At 36.7% G+C, this 21,501-nt stretch overlaps 1 protein-coding gene across 1 annotated transcript in view; it reads right to left on the reverse strand.

Annotated features, from left to right (window-relative positions):
• Window positions 1–21,501, reverse strand: part of SND1 (staphylococcal nuclease and tudor domain containing 1) — a 484,576-nt gene that overhangs the window by 205,672 nt on the left and 257,403 nt on the right. Inside the window, exon 14 of the mRNA XM_036759444.1 lies at window positions 12,978–13,050. Within this exon, the coding sequence (XP_036615339.1) occupies window positions 12,978–13,050 (73 nt within the window). The remainder of the gene's footprint in view (window positions 1–12,977; window positions 13,051–21,501) is intronic.

Consider the following 21,501-nt stretch of genomic DNA (forward strand, 5'->3'; position numbering starts at 1 on the left):
AAAATTTAGCTAGTATTTCATATCTCTTACAATATACTCTTCCTTATAATTGTTTAATAACATTCTAATATAATCATATATTATAATAAACTTCTAAAAATATAATAAACACTGGAATCAAGTTTAAAAACTAGTGAAATACATGTCAAAGAAGCTCTTTGAACCCACCAAAAACCATTTAAATGCCTGAGTTTGAGAAATTCAAGACAGTAAAATGACAGCGCAGCCAAATTAACTTTCTTGCACTGTATGTCTGAGGATGCCATTCTCCTAGGACTCAATAAACTTCAATGACTGGCTTCCTGTTGCTTCTAGGATCATATATAAACTCCTTTTGATTTTTAAGACCCTAACTTACTTTTCTAAACTAATTAAACATTGCTCCTCTTCATTCATTCTACAGACAAGTTGGTCTGTTTGCTGTTCCTCACAAGGCCATCCATCCATCTCTGTCTTTGCACTGGCTGTCTCCTATGCCTGCAATGAACTCCTACCTCACCTCTGCTTATGGGAGTCCCTGCTTTCCCTTAAAACTCTGCTCATGGGATAACTTCTACAAGGTGCTTTTCCTGATTCATCCCACCCCACCACTAGTGCCCTCTCAATTTATAGTATATGTATATATGTATGTGTACATGTCTCACCTCAGCGAATGTACAAATAAAGGTAGTATTTCATTTACATTTTTGTATACTCAGTCTTCCATGCTTGAGGCAAGGGAGACCAAAAACAGAATTATGCTCCATCCTTTTTCTAGACTTGACTCTAGGAGGGGGCTTAACTGTCACCCTACACTCTCCAATCTGAGGTGGCTGAGGATGACTTCACTTGGGGACCTGGCCAGGAGGAAAGGTGTGTGCCATAGTATTAGAAAGGAAAAGGGTCAAGAATGGAGAGAAAGAGAAAAGCTATTAAAAATACATGGAGGAAAAGGGTAAATGATTAAAAAATCCAAAGGAAAAATGGAATCTAGTTCCTAAGCAGATAAACTGACAGTAAAACTCATAAGGATAAATGGGAAAATGTATAAAAAAATTTTTTAAAGACTATAATACATTAAACAGCTATCATATTATGAAGGAAAATAAGCCAAAAAACACGAAAAAATGAGATTTACAGATTCCCTGAAGATCATGGAACAAAAGCAAGAAATTCCAAAATGTCTCAGAAGAGAAATAAGCATTTAAAAAAGATATTAGGCTGTAAATTAGACCAGAAATTTAAAAAGACAAGTGACAGAATAGATAACAAATAAAACAAGATAGAGGCTCTCTGCAAAGTGGCAGAGGCTCCAACTAAAAGAAAGATAAATTTGGATTTAAAAAACAAAGAAATGGAAGAAAATTAACAAAAGAAAAGAAAAAGATAACTTTGAAAGAACATACGAATTCTAAATGAGTCAAGGAAACTGTGAAGACAGTATGCAAGGAGATAACTTAAGACTCATGGGTCTCCCAGAAGATTAAAAAACATGAACACCATATGACAGGAAATAATTAATGTATTGATTAGTTGAATCTACAGAGAGCTGTGACCCCCTTCCCCCCAAAAAAAAGAAAGAAAAGAAAAAAGAAAAACTCTCTGCATTTTAAAGTCTAAGGCATGTAGGGGCTAAATTTCACAACTGGCAGCATATAAGAAATGTAGATATGATGAAAATAAGGGGCTGGAATGAAATTTACAATGCATCTGGTGATTCCTTAAAAGCAAAAATTGTATTTATGCTATCAGATGAAGAAAAAATAAAAACTCACAATGTGAGGGAAGATAATCATCAATCAACAAACATTTATTAAGTACCTACTGTGTGCCAGGCACTGTAAACAGAAAGTACGTATCAGAAAATAAAACAATATTATCAGGGATTGTTTCCTCATTTATGTTTGTATCCCTAGAACAGTAAATCACATAGTAGGAGCTTAATGAATTAATATTGTGCATATCTTCTTATTCATCAATACCACTAAGTCTACAATCAGAAGACACTGAAGAAAGAGGAAAAGGATTTATACACAAAAAATACTTTTAGCAGCTCTTTTTGTGGTAACAAGGAACTTGAAACTGTGGGAGGTGCCCATCAACTGGAGAATGGGTGAACACGTTATGGTATATGAATGTGAAAGAATACTACTGTGTTATACAAAATGATGAAGGGGACACTTTCAGAGAAATCTGGTAAGACTTGTATGAACTGATACAGAGTGAGCTGAGCAGAATCAAGAACTTCTATGCAAAGAAAGACCAAGAACTTTGAAAGTCTTGAGAACTCTGATCAGTGCAATGACCAGCCACAATTCCAGAAGATAAACACACTGCCCACTTCTTGATAGAAAGATGAAAGACTCACTGTGAAGATTTAATTGGGGGGGGGGGGGGGGGGTGGGCACGCCAGTGTGAGGTGGGGATATGGCCAATGTGGAAATTTGTTTTGCTTGACTGCACATGTTAGTAACAGGTTTTTTCTTCCTTTTTCAATTGAGGGAAGGGGAAATGAGAAGGAAAAGAAGATCTTCGTTTAAAAATAAAATTAATTTTTAAAAGAGTGTACATATTATGTGACAGGTCTTGAGTTAGGTCCCAGGAACACACAAAACAAGAAAAGAACACCTCTGACACTTTACCAAACAAAATAGGATGTTTAAGTGAAAAATAGGCTCATGTTGCTAAGAAGCTCATTTTGAAGTGTTATAATATATGAAATTGCTGTTAAGGGAAGAATAGAACAGAAAAACTCCTTAGTGAAAAATTAGGATCCTATGTAGACAGATACCAAAAAGCAGAATCTATATCACTTAAAGTAAGAGGCTTTTTTGGGGAATGATAATATCCTGGACATTAATGACAAGAATATGTGGAATCTTTTATTTCACTTATTTCACTTTTATTTCACTTCATCCAGAAGTTTGATAATATTCCCAAACATCCAATCTCAATTACAGCAACAGTATGGATATGCTATCTATATACAGTGGATTTGTTCCTTGCAGAGTATATAAAGTCAAAGTCACAAGTCAAATATTATACACAGTTCTTGAAAATCCCTTAAATATCCTCTAAAGTACAGTAAAATATCTTTAAACAATTGGAGATGGAAAGGGGCTAGGAACTCTTAAAAAGAAGTCAGTCTTCTGAGAAACAATGAGAAATGCTTCTCACCTCCTGACAATATATGAGAGACGAATAGGCAGAACAAGACACAGTTTTGTGCCTGGTCAATCAGAGAATTTATTTTGCTTGACTATACTTATTTGTTACAAGACAGAAAATGGATCATCACCAATGTAGAAGCCAATCCTGAATTAGATGATTACAATGGAAAGAGTATCGACTTGTTGAAGTAAAAACAAAAATTATTGTAAACCGAAAGAACAAAAATGAGAAAAGAAGAATTTTTAAAAATCCAAAGTGACCCATTTAAACAAACTGATGATGCAAAAAAAAAAAATGGGAAACAGATGGAAGAATGGATATTAGGTATAAAAAGGTATAAACCTTTTCTTAATGAAGTTAAAGCAATGTCAACAAAATCTGATAACAAGGAGACCAAGAGAAATTAGAAAGGTCTTGGCTAAGTGAATGCTTGACTTTTTTTTGACAAGCAGAAAGATTTGATAATTAAGGGCCACACCCACATGGGATAAAAAACTGTTTTACAAAATCTTGTAGAGAAAGATGACAGAAAATAATGAGCAGCACTTTCTCACAAAACAGAAAAAACACATTTAAAGCTTCATAAGCATTATTTAGTCATGACTTTGTAAAGTCATGGAACATTTTGTGATGACCTAGAAACAAGGACAACAAAGTCAGGGGGAAAGATTAATAATTCTTTTCACAATCAAGTGTAGTGGAGTTACAACATTTGGATAGTAACATCATAGTTACTGTGTGTTTCCTGAGAAAGTATACATGGCAGAAAAGAAAACAAAAATGGGAAAATAAGTTGGACTACATCAAGTTAACACATAGGATGGGTAAAGTGGAGGCAATACAATTCTGTGGGTCTTGGGTGATTAATTTATCTAAAAGACAAGAAGTTACTAAAAGCATAGAAAAAATCCTGGACATAAAAAAAGGTTCTAGTTTTGTTTCATAATACCATTCGAGGGAGGGAAGGAGAGAGGGAGAGGGGGAGAGGGGGAGGGAGGGACGGTGGGGGGGAGAGAGAGAGATAGGGAGAGATAGGGAGAGAGAGGGAGAGAGAGATCGATCGATCTCAGGAACATATCAATAACTACTAACCTATACGCCTATTTTCCCATCTCTGTAAAATTTTTATCAGAATAATCTCCCCATACATTGGGTATATCCTCGATAAAGGAATGGGTTGAAATAGGTAGTCTTGACAAACCATATTCCATGGAAGAAAATATTTTTACAGTCACTTATGACCCAAAAGGCATATATAATACAATACAAGACCCTGTACTTTGATTTCATAGAGAAAATTCCTCATTAAAAGGTTTCCTCTAATACAATGCTGTCAAGTGTATGTCAAAATCATGGATGAATCTTTAATTACGGAGAAAAAAAACCTCGGAGACATATACTCACCAAGGTGATTTCCACTGCCACTGAGAAGTAGCAGAGTCCAAATACAAAAAGATTCCTTATCAGTGGTGAGGAACTCCAAACGGCATATATGGGGCTAACAACGCGCTGATTATTTTTTCTGAAACTATAAAGAACTTTCCAAAATCGGATACATAATCATCTAAATAGTTTGGCTTAATTATCTATAACAAAATTGACGAAGAACTCCTGCTGCCAAGACTATCTATGACAAAAAACTCAAAGGTTTTACCCCTCAGTAAGTATATCTTTGACAGACACCGCAAACAGACAACGAGTAGAGACCAGAACTGGACAGGATTAAGAGAAACTGTGCAGTACTTTCAAGGATCCATATCTGTGAGCTATAGAATAATACAACCTCCTAATCATTAAAGTAGAGATTTGCCGAGAGCAGAATGGAGAGGAGCAGGTTAAAGTCTGTCATCTAGTCCAATCTTTTCATTTTACAGACAAGCAGACTGAGGACCAGAGAGGGAAGGAGTATACTGTACCGAGTTCCTCTGGAAGGAGAAGGAGAAGAGAGGAATGTTCTGCTATTTGAGATAGAGTCAGAACTCTAAAGAGGAGCATCAAAGGTAACAATTGAAAACAGAATTAGAAAAATTAAATATGACTTTGAAACAGGACAGTATAGACATGCAGCTGAATTTTAAAAATTAACAAGGAAGATAAAGCGATGCACTGGACTCTACAACAAAGTCACTTCTAAAGAGTGCGATAACAGCAAAACATCTACCTAAAATATCCTAAAATTAATTGCAGAATATTTAGCTGACTCACACACCAGAGTCCAATGGTTCCAATTTATGATAACCTAAGAGAAAGGAACATAATTAAGTAGTTTCATCAACACGCAGATAAAGTCCACATTTATCTACAAGCTCTAGTCTTCCAAATGAACTCTGAGTACCCTGGTGGTTTGGTATGGAGAAGAGGTGTGAGCAAACTGAAACATAAACAAAGAATTGGGAGCTGTGTAAATTATGTCAGGAGAGAAATGTATGATGGGGGAAAAAACATGGTCTGGTCTTGTAGCGAGAGAAAGAAAGCTAATGGTTAGTCAGTATAGTTCCACAGGTATTCACACAACGTCAAGAGAAAAAAGGAAGGCTTCTAGCACCCTGGATGGATAGATGTCTTGTGGCTGATTTATGGGGAGACATGGGCAAGAGCTACTCTTTTTTTTGTTAATCAATTTATGTTTAGTTTTAGTTTACAACATTCAGTTCCTCAAGTTTTTAAGTTTCAAATTTTTCCCCCTCCCCCGCCTCTCCCCTCCCCACCCAAGACAGCATGCAACCCAATACCTTCACACTAAACATATTTTCACAATAGTCAAGTTGTAAAGAAGAACTATAACCAACGGAATGAACCAGGAGAAAGAAGAAACAAAACAGAAACAAAAACAAAGGAACAAAAAAAGAGAGCAAATAGTTTGCCTCAATCTGCATTCAGACTCCATAATTCTTTCTCTGGATGTGCGTAGCTTTTTCCATCATGAGTCTTTTGGAGTTGTCTTAGAACCTTGCATTGCTGAGAAGAGACAAGTCTATCAAAGTTAGTCATCAGAAATACCATGTGTCTGTAATTGTGTATAATGTTCTCCTGGTTCTGCTCCTCTCACTCATCATCAGATCATATTAAGTCTTTCCAGGTTGCTACCAAAGAAGAGCTGCTATAAATATTTTTAAACATGAGTCCTTTTCCCATTTGTATGATTTCTTTGGGATATAGCCCTAGAAGTGCTATTGCTGGGTCAAAGGGTATGCACTTTTTTATGGCCTTTTGGGCACAGTTAAAATTGTTCTCCAGAATGGATGGATCAGTTCACAACTCCACCAACAATGCATTTAGTATTCCAATTTTCCTCTCTAGGATTTATGATTTTCCTGTTTGGTCATGTTAGCCAATCTGACAAATGAGATGTGATACCTAAGAGTTGTTCTGATTTGCATTTCCCTAAACAATAGTGATTTAGAACATTTTTTCATATGACTATAAATATCTTTAATTTCTTCCTCTGAAAACTGCCTGTTCATATGCTTTGACCATTTATCAATTGGGAAGAGCTATTCTTGATAGGCAGTGAACTGCATCACTGGGGGAAGTATCCATGTCAGCGATATCCCAAATACACTGGAGTATTGGGATTTCTGTCACTGTCAGGCTATTGTCTGTCCTATTGTCACTCTGTTCAATGATACTGTCAAAGGGAGTCCCTTTCCCCCTTCTAATTTGCTGTGGGCTTGGAAATCAAGTGTAATTGTGTGTGTGTGTGTGTGTGTGTGTGTGTGTGTGTGTATGTAATCTGTAAGAAAAATTAGGATTTCAGTGAGGGTTTGAAAGCCTTTTATCACACAAGTGGTAGAAGCTGGTACTTTCATATTAGAGTAATAAGAAAAACAAATTTTACATTTATTACAGCATGGCACAATGGAAAAAGCACAGAGGAACTAGCTTCCTATATTATATCTCTGTTACTTATTGCCTATGTGACCTTGGGTAAGTCAATTTTCCTCTGTAGGCCTCAGGTTCCTCTATCATAAAAGAAGCAGTTGTACTAGATGCCCTCTAAGGCATCCTTCCTTATCTCCAGCTCTCTATGACTTACCATTGATTATTTTGTCTTTGGTTGCACAGATGAACATCAATTTACTTGATACCCTAACAAACTGTCCTATATAGTTTTGGAGGGAAAAGGCTTTCCTTTCATGGATCAACTGAGATTAAAATTTGTTGTTTTTTTTTTAAATAGCTTTATTAGGAAATAAAGGGAAATATATAAAACAAAATTACACACATGTGCACACGTGTGATGTGTGTGTGTGTGCGCGCGCGCATGTGCATGTGTGTGTTTTAATGGAGCCCTTTGGACGGTTCCAGGTAAGCCCTAGATTTTGGGGTCCATGTTTTGAGAAACACTATAGTAGAATGTTGCTTCCATAGACAGAAGAAGATAATAAAGAAGCTACATAAGTTAACTAATTTAAACACTACCCGGGCCAAGAAGTGGAACTGTAGTTTTTATGAGTGGTAGAGCTGATACATCCAATCAAATGTCAGGACCACAAAATGGGCACACAGACTTATGGACATGCTCAGATCTCTTCAATTTTAAGGAAACCTTTTTTTGACTCTTCAACCCCATGTTTCCTTTACTTTTCATTGCCAAAATCCTGGAATATATCATCTAGAACTGATGTACCCACCTAATCATCACCTGCTTCTATTTAATCCCTTGTAACATGGCTTCTGCCACTAGCAGTTTACGGAAACCCTTTAAAGGTCCTCAGTGGCATTCTAATCACCAAGAGCAATAGCTTTTTCTTAGCCCTAATCTGGCATTAAAAAAAAAACCCAACACTACTACTTCAGCTTATGTCACTTGTGAGTAAGAACAGGATTTGTAGGACCCACCAAGAAAGGAGCATACAAATAGTGCTTCACTGTAAAAGCTAGAAAGGCTTCCTACTGAATGCATTCAGAGATCTTAAGGAATGCAGTTCTCTTGTGCCCAAGCATTCCGTCACCAAGACTGATATTAAAGTCACTGGTAATTTAGGAGAAATGATGTGAAAATATGACTGCTAAAAGAACTACATAGGTCTTGAAGCAGGTGTCAAGAAGGTTCTCAAGCATAGGCAGAGATGAGAGGGAAGACCAAAAACTTCCTGATATTGCAGAGTTAGGGCCAGAAAGGAACTCAGAAATCACTTGATATAAATCCCTCATTTTAGCTATAAGGCTAAATGATTTGTCTAAGATCCTACACATACTAAGTGGGATGTCAATGTTTGAACTTAAGCCTTCTAATTGTAAATCCAGTATTCTCCTTCTACACCATACTGCTTCTGAATAGACTCAAATTTATTTTGTAAGTCACCTTTTCTAGCTGCCTATTTGAAGGCAGAAAAGACAGAAAAGCAGTGCAAGAAAATGGGATATACTGATAGATAAGTTGAGGAATAAAGCAAACTTACTCTATAAGTTTTAATTGATTTATCTGATTTGACAGAACAAGGGGAAGACACATAGCAGCCTCACTTTATTTCTTGTTTTACCTTTGCATGTGTAGGAGATCAAACATATTACAAAGCAAGCTATAGTAAAAAAAAAACAATAAATCTGAGGTAAAAAGATTCTTTCATACTTTTGGTGCTGCAACATTTTGGCATTCTAGGGAGGGAATAGTTAAGAAAAGTAAGGGATAAAAAAACCTATGTGTCAGCCAGTTAGTACATTGGGAGAAAGTGAGACTGGGATACTAAGAACCTGACCAGCATGCAGTCAATTGTTTTTCCTTGGTTACACTATGCACGCCTTGGGGCAAAAATAGCTTTCACTTTAGAACTAAAGTGTGAAAATAGTGAGATTACTAGCAAAGATTACCAAAAAAATCCTTAACCCCCAGACCTAGAAACTTTTAAAATATTTGAATATATTCTTTCTATCACCACTAATAGTTAAAGTATGAAAATAATGCATAAATCTCTTACATTATTTAGTAATTTTGGAATTGAGAAAATACAGTAAAATTAGAAGCTAGAAGAAAATGATAAACATGGGGAAAAAAACCTAATTGGGAGGAGGCCCAAAATAAGAAAATACACTTTGTATCCAAGCAACCTATTTCTTAGCTAATAATGTAAAGCTATAAATTTTAAAGCAATGTAAAGACCCATGGAAGTAGTCTTAGCCCAAAGTCTATCTTGGTCACATTTCCCAGGTTATAACAGGCCTACTTGCCATAAACGTAGTCAATCCCTAATGCCAGGTCCAGCCCTTCACATATACACCATTCCCCCACATACATTTGTTTCTTCAACTGTTCTTCAACTCTGCTATGCCTCCACGTGACCCTCAGCAAGAAGATAAAATACTAATGGTACTGCTTTTTGGAAAAGATGATTCTTAAAGAATGAAGATGTCCTTTTCCATTGACTCAAATTCCATGTTGCAGATATACTGCTATAGAGACACTTAGAACATACTGAGGTATATTATCCACTGTCCTAGCAAACCCAGACCATATGCTATTACTAATTAAATAGCTTTGTACAAGGTCAGGAAGAAATTTAAAAAAAGGAAAAAATAATGACTTATTTCATATAGGCAAGTTCAATTCAACATTTATTATTTCCTATGTGAAAGGTAATAAAGTATGCGAAGACAAAAAAAAAAAAATCCCTGACCTCAAGAAGCTGACATTCTATTGGAGGAATAAAAATGTACATGGATTAAATAAATAAAAAGAATATAGAAAGTAATAAAAAAAATAAGCTCCAGAGGGAGAGAGAGCACTAAAAACTGAGAGGATCAGGAAAGATCCGCTGAGCTGGGTCCTGAAGAAAGCTCCCAGGGACTGAACAGAGGAGGGAGTGCATTCAGGGTACCCGGGATAGAAGGCAGAGTAGCCAGAAATGGAATGTGGTACACAGATCAGTTGGACTGGAATGGAGAGGGGCTGAAGAGGAGTAATATGGAATGAAAAGTCCCCTAATAGAAACAGGCAAAGTAAGGCTGGACCAAAGCCATGATGTGCACATGCTCTTTTACAGACTGCCATTTCTTGGGTAGGAGGCAGCATGCAGAAAGATGTGAATTCATGAATGCATTTCTCAAGGGTGTAGGGGTGGGGGGAGAGAAAGAGTAGGCACAGACACTAATTCATGTTAAATTATTTTGGCAGCAAAATAGCATGCGCTGTCAGCTATGGGTACTCTAGCATTTATCTTTTACAACTACTAACCTTCCCTAAGTAAAGGGGGATCAATTTGGGGGTGGGGATGATATTTTTAAAAGATTAACAAAGCTTCGTAAAACGATGTTTCAATATTTGCTTTCTATGCCTGTTCATTTTTCATCCTCTGTGAGGCATTTGCCTGTATTCACCATCATTTTTACAAACTTGTCTAATCTACACTCAAGAGAGGAAGCTTCTCAAAATGTTTCAGTAAGCAGGGAGAGCTATATATCATATTTAAATAGTACTAAGGCACCCACAGCATGCCTAGCACCCACCCCCAAATACAACACTGTGAGAGAAATAGGAGGGGCAGGAGTAACTAGGGAAGATGACTATCTGATACAGAGGCAATAAAAAGAAAACAGCATGCTAAGCTAAATAATTTGTGATCTAGTTAGACAAGGTCATACCCAACATTCCTTTATAGTGAATAACTTTTACATTTTCTGGTGCCATCTCAACTACGCTTTACCTCTTTTATTTAAATACCAACTAAAAAGAATTTAGTTGGCACTTATTTTTAGTTAATTTTAAATAATTTAAAAACAAGCCAGTCTTCTAATACCCAGAAATAAAGAAAATAAAGATGTGTATATATAAGAAGCTATGATTTCTTTTTTAATGGGAAGGGAAAATAGATTGGAAAGAGGATTAGTTTATTTATGTGCCTTATACCAAAGGTAGGATGGGAATGGGAGAGTCGGAACAGGGAGACAGGTAGGCATAAGGAAACATCAAAAATCATCAGAGCATAAGAGAGTATAAGTAAGAATGGCATGGAAGAATATCATAGAACTAGTCTCTTTCTTCTATTCATTGATAACCTACATTTTTAAGCTGGTATCCCTCAATCTAAATAATCTAATTAGCTTCCTTTTCCTTGTATTAGCTAATCTATACCTGGGATTAGAAATCTGTGGGAAGAAAATGGAGCAACAAAAGATTAATTTGGTCTTTCCATAACTAGATCAGACATATTCCTGAGATATCTGGGTTATCTACAAACTAGAAGACCCTATTTTATACATTCCAACACAGAGTTATAGTTGACTTTTCAGCTCAATGATTTAGGAAATCATCCTTAAAGTTAACATATTTATCAAAAGCAAGAATTAAAGGCTGATGGGAGCTGGGAGGGGTATGTGGAAATCAATGGAGTAATACAAAGCTAATATGACTGGAAATCCAAAGTTCAAATTCTCAAAGTAACTTTAACTAGAACCAGAAGGAGTGCAGATCTCAAACCATTAAGAGATACACTAAGATACCTGTAGAAATGGCAAGTTAGCTAAACATCACATGAAACAGCTCTGTTTCTCAGAGGCATTGATCTAAAATTAAAACGTAACACAAAGCACAGGTTTATGTTTTAAAAGTTGGACTCAGAGGCATTAACCAGACAAAACTACTATTTCAAGTATAAATGGAGGGCAGAAATAAAATTGCTGTTTCTAAGATGCAATATCTGGTTGCTTACAAACATTGTGTGGGCAGCTCAACCTAGCCTCCTCATTTATTATGAGCAGGGAACCATGGCCACCCAGGAAAGTGTGGACTGTTCAGACTCTCATTTGTAATAAGTAATCACAGGAGCATTGGAAAAAGATTCAGCCAGGCTGGGAAACAAAATATAACAGGAAGATAAAAGACCCTAATTCATCTCTGCTGTGGGCTATGCTGAGTTCAAGAAGTCTTTGTTTTCAGTATTTTCTTTCCATTGCCTGAAGCATGTTCTTGGAGTGTCTGGGCTGAGATTTGTTAGCCTGTTCACCTTTAAAGATAATCTACCCTGGGTTATGTGATCATTTTACCAATGGCATAAACAATTCCCTAGTGTCCAGCCCACAGCAGAACATTGGCATGCAATTTATGAACCATGAATCTAAACCATGAGAGTTGGAAATGCTGGTAAAGAGGCCCATCAAAGGAGAAGAAAAAACAGTGCTGATTCCAAATGCTTCTAGGTAGATTTAAGAAGTTCTACGATGTTTTGAAATGAGGAATCCCTTAATATTTCAAAGTGAACTTTATCGCATGGTAGCCATTTAGATACAGACTTTGGGGAGCTCAAAGTTGCTAGTGTCACTGATCCATCTGTATTCTCCAGCAAGCTAGCAAGTATCATCTGTGGAGCAGGACTCATATACCTATCCTCTTATTTACAATCACCCAAACTGCGTGAAACAAATCATGAGGAAATTCTCCATCAACTTCTAAAGACTAACATCCACCCTCTTTTTCCCCATGCCTTTTACTAGGCATAAGATCTTGTAAAAAGGGCGTTTTTTATGCCCAGGGAAAACCAACTTAGATACAACACAAAGTTCACTTAGAAAGCTTAAAAAAAAAAAGTAGCATTTGTGAAGCAGAAGCCACATTTATTCCCAGAAAAATGTCAGAAACGCAGATTAAGTGGATGAGATGAGATGAGTTAAGAGGTATTGTTCAGATCTTGCTTTGCTAGAATGCAAGACAGTATCTCCCTAGGCATTGAGATAGAAACTTGTGGGGGAGGAAAGGGGGACAGGACACTCAACATTCAGTAGCTGAAAACTATCAAGTGCAATAATAAACACCCATAATCTGAGCTCCTGAAAAGAATAAGTAACAAATGCCTTGTCCCTCTATTTCACACTCTAACAAACATGCGTCTTACCCCAGAGATGTCTGCCACACGGTGGATAGGCACTTCCTTCTTGCTATGTAATCCTTTCCCATTCTTAATAGCTCTGTTGAAGAAGAAAAAAACATATTAGAAACAAAAATCAGGATTGGGCAGGTATAGAAGGGTAGGGGAAAAGGGGACTGCAATCTGCACAAAACATACTGTGTGCTACTTAATAACCAGTGTGTGCAAGAGAATGGGGGATAGGGAAGGAAAAGAGATATGTGCCCCTGCTTCTCCCAGTCCCTATTACCAGCATTCAACTGATAGTTTCAGTTAAATGTGTACCTGAAAATCAGAAGGAGCTTTTGTATTTGTTTCCAAATTAAATGGCATTGTTCCAAACACAAAAGAAAGACTCAGTTGGAAGAGCACATTGGTAAGAATTAAAAGTAACAATTTTTTCAGGGCTTAATCACATGAAACATTTTAAAATGCAAAATATGTAAGTATTGTTACAATTCTAATGGAAATAAGTTCCTCTCAGGTAAAAAAGCTGAAGTGCCCTGAATGAAGGAGTACCATAAAGAAAAGTCATTAAATGGCAGAAAAAAATTAGCAGATGTTAAAGAACTGACATTGAGCCCAATTTTCAATTCAGTTTAAAGCTATAATTACCACAGCACATTAACAGGGAACACCACATCTTACTATCCAGTTCTTGACTTTTTAAGCTTGTCCAGATCCTATGAATATTTAGGGACAATCTTCCATAACACACACACACACACACACACACACACACACACACACACCACAACCTCTCTCAGTCTCTTATAAAAAGAAACAGATAGAAGAGCCACATTTAATTACCTAAAATTTCACAAGTTTCCTGGGGAGAACCTTCTCCAATTATTATGTTAGGATATGTTAGCTTACAAAATTATTTGGCTGCCTTAGAAACCCAAGACTTATACTAAATAGATATGACAAAGCATAAATTTAAATAATGGAGTATGTAGCACCCCTAAAGACTGTAATAGAATCAAACATCTAGGCCCAATTAGAGTGGTTCCACAGGGCAGGTAAGCAAAAGGGTGTGGCACTAGGGAGAGGTGACCTCACCTGATGGGCACTTGAGTATGCAATCTATCTCCCAGTTTTAGCAAAACAAAGTGAAGGGCAAAATCTGGGGCTCAACAGAGTTGCAGACAGAGGTTATTTTCACAACACATGGAGAGTTAGGGCAGATAAAGACAGGAGGAAAAGCAGACTTGGCTATGAAGCCAGATGGCTGGAATGGTTTAGTAATATAGTTACTGGGCCTATGAAATGGAATCATAGAAAGAGAAATAAATACAATCCCTTAGCCTAAAAATCCTGCATCTGTTGACAAAACTGGTTTGACCACTGATATTCCTTCCAGAGTAATAAAATTTAATCCTGAATAATACTAGCTATATTAAGGAGAAGGCAATAAAAAAGAAAGTCCATCCTGTACTTATAGTTGTAGTTAGTAATTATTGCATTCAATTTTTTAAATTCAGAGGTAAAAAAATAAAAAATTATCCTAAAGATGGTATGTTCTCATTTTTTGTTATTTCACTGCAGTGAATGGGAGTTTCTGAGAACTTCCACTGTAATGCATTTCAGAAGTTCAAGCGCTCCCTTGTGAAACAGCATGGACTCTTGAAAAAAAGGGCACTTAAATAAAGACAAGGAAGCTTAGGTCCCATGCCATGCAACACTAGCCAGGTCCCTTTCCAGCCCAAGACTCCAAACTGAAAGAACTCTGAGTCTGATGAAGAAATGACAATAAAACCCAAGGAAGCTGAAGAAGACAATCAAGAGTGACATCTAACTTAGACCCTAAAGACTGAGGAGTCAAGAGAAGTCAGAGATCAGGGAAGATACATCCAAGAGATGGAAATGAGAGACAGAGGCACAGAGGAAGGAGAATTCACCTTAGGGAGTGCTGAAGGATGGGTGGGATTGTGATGGGGGAAGGAGGAGGAGGAAATAGCCTCAGCAAAGAAAGTGAGAGCAGGAAATGAGCCTGTGGCAAAGAGCAGAGAAAAATGGAGCTAGATATTAGACAGTTAGACTTTAAGTGGATATACCAAGGACTTGTGAGATGTGTAATAGGGGCTAGAAGAGGCACAAAATTTCAATAATACATGGCTTTATGCCTCACAGAGCTCAACATTTCAAATAAGGGCTTAAGATATAAATAACTAAAAATAATATGAACTTGTACATTACAAAATATTATTCGACAATGGAGAGGGGGGAAGGTAGTCCTGAATTTGAGGATAGAATCAGGAGCTATGGGAGGGAAGTCATGGGAAATAGATTTTATCTCACAAGAGGGAAAAATTTCCAAACATTTCCAGTTAGAGCTATCAAAAATATATATAGCAAGTTCTGGATTATTGTGTGGTAGTTGAGTGATCCATCACAGATCATAAGAGCAATGATACAGAGCTAGAAGAGACTTAAAAGGTCATCTAGGCCAACTTACTTTGCAAATTAGAAAACTAAGACCCAAAGAGGGTAAGTGATTTATTTGAAGTCTCATAGGTAAATAAGTGACAGAGCCATAATTTGACGAAAGGTCCTTTGACTCTGAATTCAACATTCTTTAGGTAGAAGCTGGATGTTTATCACAAGTGCTTACTTGTAATTCCTTCTATTGTAAAGCATCCCAGCAGTTCAAACCCTCCCTTGTGAAAAAACTTGGACTGTTGAAAAGAACACATAAATACAGACACTCAAGCTTAGGTCCTATATCTACTGTGTAGAGGACACTTGAGTTAGACTATAGGTTGAATTAAATGGCTTATGACTTTCTTCTTTTAGTACTGAAAGTCTGTGAAACTAAATTATCCCTAATAGCTCTTTCAATTCCAAAACACTAACGATTCTAAACCAGAATGAGGTTTAAAATTTTCTGACAAGAAACTACATGGGCCAGGGCCGAGATGGAGGTTTCTGCCAAGCCCTAGGACAGTTCCAACCTTTACAGGTAAAATAACAGAAGCACAGTGGCTAGAATGAGGAAGGCTATAGTTTTGCTACTGTGATCAAACTCAATCTGATGTAATATGTTTAGTTCTGGATGTCATAACTTAGAAATGATATTGACAAGTAGCGTGTCTAAAGGTGGGGAGATTAAGACTAGGATGAACAATCTTGCATGAGAATCAGCTGAAGGAAAGGGTTAATATTTAGCTTGACTAAGAGAAGATGGGGGGAATATCATCTGAAAGAATTGTCATATGAAAAACTAACTACAAAACTTATACTTACAGTAGACAAAAATGAATGGAAGAATTAGAGAGTTGGGCTGTATGAGAAAATAAAAATCCTCATGATCAAAGCAGTTAAATGTAGAGTAGTATGTCTTACAAGGCCATAATTTCCTCATCACTTGGGATCTTTGAACTGAGTGTCGATTATCACTAGTCAAGAATGTTGCAGACAAGATTCCTACTCAAGTACAAGTCTGATGAGATGTCCTGAGAGGACTTTTCCAACTCAGAGCAGATGAGTCTATTTCTTTCTTTAACTAGCTAACGCTGTAATATACTATGAGGAGCAATTTGGGATTTAAATTGCAAAGTCTTTATTCTGGCACTGGAAAACCAAGCTGGATGGTGTTCTCTCACAATCAAACTAAGACCCCAATATAAATTCTTTTTCTTTTAATAATAGCAGCTCTTTACTTTTTTTTCTTCTTAAACCAATCTCAACTCCCAAACATGCACCCTTCAGGATCTATTAGAAAATAACTCACCTCCTTTGGGAAATGTGACAAGATTTGGCGGGGTAAGGCTATAATAGATCCGAAAAATCACTCAGTGCAGTTTTCTATCACATGAAACAATAGGTACTGATAGTGATGGTGTTTTTAAGGGACAGAGAATAGGACTTGGAATGGTATGAATATAGGTTCTAACTCTGATACTTTATTCATGTGCAAAATGAAAATAATAAAGCCCATCTATGTCACAGGGTCATGCATATATCAAAATGGACTAACTTTTGTGAAAGTCCTTTATGATCTGAACTATAAAGTAATGAAAAACACCTGTAAGCTCTTTGACTCTCTTAAAGTATGGACAAAAGGTTTGATTTCCAGTTCAGGTTTAAAGATACTAAAAAGAAGTTGGGTAGTAAAGTCAATATTTTCATTTGTGGGGAACATTCTGAATACCTAAATTTTTTGCAAAACAAAGGCCCATTTCTTTACTACCAATTTTCTATTAATGGTCTTATATGACTGCAAATCATGAAATGGGACATTCTGTTTGCTTTTTGTATCTCCAGAGCTTAACAAGGTGTCTGGAACAAAGGAAGCACTTAAAATATTTTTTCAATATTTGATTCACTCATTTGAAGAATTAAAAATGTCAGGACAGTGGAGAGATGAGTAGGTGTGAGGACTGCAGAACACATAACACATAAGGAACTTCAAATAAAGCATGTCATCAGGAAAACAGATGACTGAAAAGTTGTAGCGTGGCAAGGGCAAGAGATAAGTAGTGGCCCAGTCACATGCTTCAGTGATAACTTCATAGTGGCAAGAAAAAGCAAGAAAGGCCATTACCATGTTGGGCAGGGCAAGTGTGAAAAACTTACACAAAGATAGGGACAAGAAAACCACTGGATAGGCAGCTATACATAGGTGTCCATCTTTGTCACTGGAGGAAACATCCAAATTGAGGAAATGACAATTCTGAGTAATATTCAGCCTTCCTTGCCGATGCCCAACAATCTTAGGCCCTGTATGGATTTCCCCTCTATGGATGGCCAGGCCAACAGTGAACACATAGATATTTCTGGGGAAAACGCAGTTAAAACTTCTAAATGAAATTTAATTTAATACTCTAAAGTACTTTCTTCCTTTCTATTTATTTCCTTTGCAAGTGAGATAATTTCCTACTTTTATTTCAAATCTTATGGTGCTTTGTGGTTATAATGTACTTCACACAGATAATATAATCTGGTTATTTGGACTGATTGTTAACAATCCTATTATTCAGACATAACAAGGATGATTAATCCTAATGTACAGATAAGTAAATTGAGATTCATAGTAGTTAAATAACTTAGCTGAAGTCACATGCTAACGTGTGGTAGAACCAAAACAAAAACTAAATTTTCTGACTACAGTCCAATGTACCTTCTATTATTCTACACTGCCTCCTACAGCCTGTGTCTCACCCACTATACTCCATCCACCAATTGGCAATATTAGATCTTAGGGATACAAAAAGGCTACCACTTTACGGTACAATCAGCCTACAGATCTTCTGGAGCACAAATACCAAGGGTGTTATTTCCTTTCTAACAATAAGAAGAAAGAAGATAAATGGAATAGAGGAATACAGACATATTCTTTACATAACTTATTGAACTCATAGCCTTTCCTAGAAATCATAAAAGACTTCACATTCTGGGAGGAAAAAGTAAGAAACTGAATGTCAAGGTAGACAGCATAAATACTAGAGGAAAGCAATCACAAAATGGCCGAAATAAGGATTAGCTAGTCAGTTAAAATTATTTTGCTTTCCATTGGTGCCACTGTTTTTACTGAAGATCTTAAAGTCCTGTGAAAAGTTAAAAAAATCAAAAAATGATATGTTGGGATACAAAGACATAGCTAAACTTCAGAATTTAACTCATAAGGAAAGTTCAAAGGCATGAATTACACATTATAAATGATACAAATTCAAAATACGAAAGGGTTAGAAAATCTCTGCCCTCAAAGAGCTTATATTCTGCAAGGTGGAGTGGACAGAACTCTTTGTAGGCAAACAGATAAATATACAAAGTAATTGGACGAAGCTTGCATTAACAATGAGAGGCTTGTACAAATGGTGGCCCTTAAGCTAATGAAGGTTTGGGGGATACAGCATGTACAAAGGAATGGAGGCAGGAGAAAAGATGTTGAGAATTGGGCACAGTAAGGAAGCCAGTTTGGTTTCATTACTGAATGTAGTTTTATGATTTAGAAAGATAGATTGGAACCAATCCTCAAAGTCCTTGTAATGTAAAATAAAAGAGTGGGTATTTTCTCCTAGAAGCAAATAGATACTGAAGAAGTTTCTTGAGCAAGGAAAAGGTATGTTCAGACTTGTGCTTTAGGAATTGCTTTGAGGAGCCATTCCCCAAAGGGTAAGAGGCCAAAAGACAGCAAACAATTCCCAAAAGAAGAATTGCAAATTAATAATAACCATACCAAAGATAGATCCAAATCACTAGTGAAATTGAAACCAAATGAACTTTGAGGTTCTACCTCAAACCCAGCAAATTGGCAAAAAGTGACAAGAGATGAAGAAAGTCGATATTAGAGGAGGGGCAAAAAGACAAGTTCATTAATATACCTACCAATTGTGGAGCTATAAATCAGTCCAACCACTCTGAAAAGCAATTTGGAATTATGCTAAGAAAGTGACTAAAATGTTTATACTTTCTGATTCCAAGATCATGTTGCTAGGCATGTCTGGTACACCAGACAGAAAGAAAGGTTCCATTAAAGCCTAATCTATTCATAGCAGCAATGTTTGTAGAAGCAAAGAACTGGAAGCAAAGTAGATGTCCATAATAAAAGGGAATTGCTAAATAAGCTGTGGTAGAATGTTGTGATGTAAGAAAAGATGAAGACTTTAGGAAAATCTGGGAAAAGCAATAGGCACAGGTACAGAGTAAACAGGTGGAAAACTATATACACAAAGTCTAAAACTCTCATTTCTCCCTGCCTCTGCACAGACTTCTCCCTTCATTACACCCCTCCCCCACCCCCAGCAGGGGACTGTTCTCCTTCCTCAGCTCTACCTCATAGATGATTGAGTACACCTTCTGCAAAAAACAAAACAAAACAAACAGAAAAAAACCCAAAAAACCCCACCCACTTTCCTGATTCATCCACTTACTGGCATCTCTTTCTTAATAATCCTGTATTTAATTCGAATATACTTATATAAGTACATACCGTTTCCTCTAATAGAATGTAAGGTCCCTAAGAATGAAGATTGGTTCCTTCTTAGAATCTGTATATACCAGTGTCTGGCACACAGTAGGCATTTATTTTGGGGGGGGGGGGGGCAGGGCAATTGGGGTTAAGTGACTTGCCCAAGGTCACACAGCTAGTACATGAGTCACGTGTCTGAGGCCAGATTTGAACTCAGGTCCTCCTGACTCCAGGGCCAGTGCTCTATTCACTGCGCCACCTCGCTGCCCCAAAGTAGGCATTTAACAAATGGTTGCTGATTGACTGAACAATGTAAAGAACAAAAACAAAATGAAAATGAACACCACACAAATGTAACAACCAAACTTGTCCCCAAAGAAGAGATGATAAAATAGCTCCCACATCCCTTAAAAGCAGAAGTGGGGATTTAGGAGTGTGAAACATTACATGGATCTTTAGATTTTTATGAGGTAGTGTGTTGATTTTTTTTCCTTTTTTAAAAAAATTCTTTGTTATATGGAATGGCTCTATGAGAAGGGGCAGAGGGGAGAGGGGAAGGAAAGGAAACAAGGATACTAGGCAAAGGTAAAAATGAAATATATCATTAAAGATTAATTCTGACTGCAGGATTGTGGACCAGGGTGACTGGAAGAATAGTGGTGTCCTTGACAGAAAAATGGTTTCAGTTGAGTGGCTGGCTCAGTCTGTAAAAGGTTGAAAAGTGAGTGGGATTTGAGGAAATAGAGAAAATTAACATAGAAAAAATTTTCTAGGATTTTGGCTATGGTATGATGGTTTGAAGGGACAGCAGATTCAAGTTAGAGCTTCAAAAAACAGGAGAGGTCTAAACATATTTTCCACATAATAGAGACAAAGTTAAGAATCTGCAACTGTCAAATCATAGAATTACGTGGTTACTGCAAAACTGAGGGCATTGATTTGGAAAAGCCATGGAGTTAAGTTATTTTTTCATAATTATACAAATTGATATAAGGTAACTAGATCAAGTTCTTAAAATTGAAAAGGCTAATAGAAATTACTTTTGTAAAACCTTTATAAGCAGTATTTACAAATTGGGCTATAAAATAAGGACAAACAAAAAGTTAGATTTTTCTGAAAAGGAAGAATTAGAAACACTAGCTAACAAGAATCAGCTTCAGAGGGTCAGAGAGGAAAAGAAGGAAATATGCGACAGGAAATTATAAAAAGAAAATCTGACTCCAAAATAATTTGGATCCTTTGCTTAAAAAAAGTCTCATATCTATCTGACTTTTTCACTTGCCTTACTCAGGTTGCAGTAATACACAGTGTATTTCTGCTTGGGAAGCTCTTTAGAGAAATGATAAATATGTGCAAATATAAGATACATATATGTATGAGTAAACAGGTCAAATGTAGTTCACTAATGAAGATCCTGCAAAAGTTACAGTATCACTCACCAAATAAATTCAAATTTCATCTCCTACGGTAGGGTTGTTTTGGGTTTTTTGGGTAACATTTCTGTTACGGAGAAAGGTGAGGCCTGTGCATTACTTTCTTCTCCCAGGGTTTACAAAGCAGAAAGCTAATAAAGCAGCATAAGCTTGTTACTTTCCAGAA

Source organism: Trichosurus vulpecula, chromosome 5, assembly GCF_011100635.1.
Source record: "Trichosurus vulpecula isolate mTriVul1 chromosome 5, mTriVul1.pri, whole genome shotgun sequence".
In the NCBI taxonomy this organism is placed as follows: domain Eukaryota; kingdom Metazoa; phylum Chordata; class Mammalia; order Diprotodontia; family Phalangeridae; genus Trichosurus; species Trichosurus vulpecula.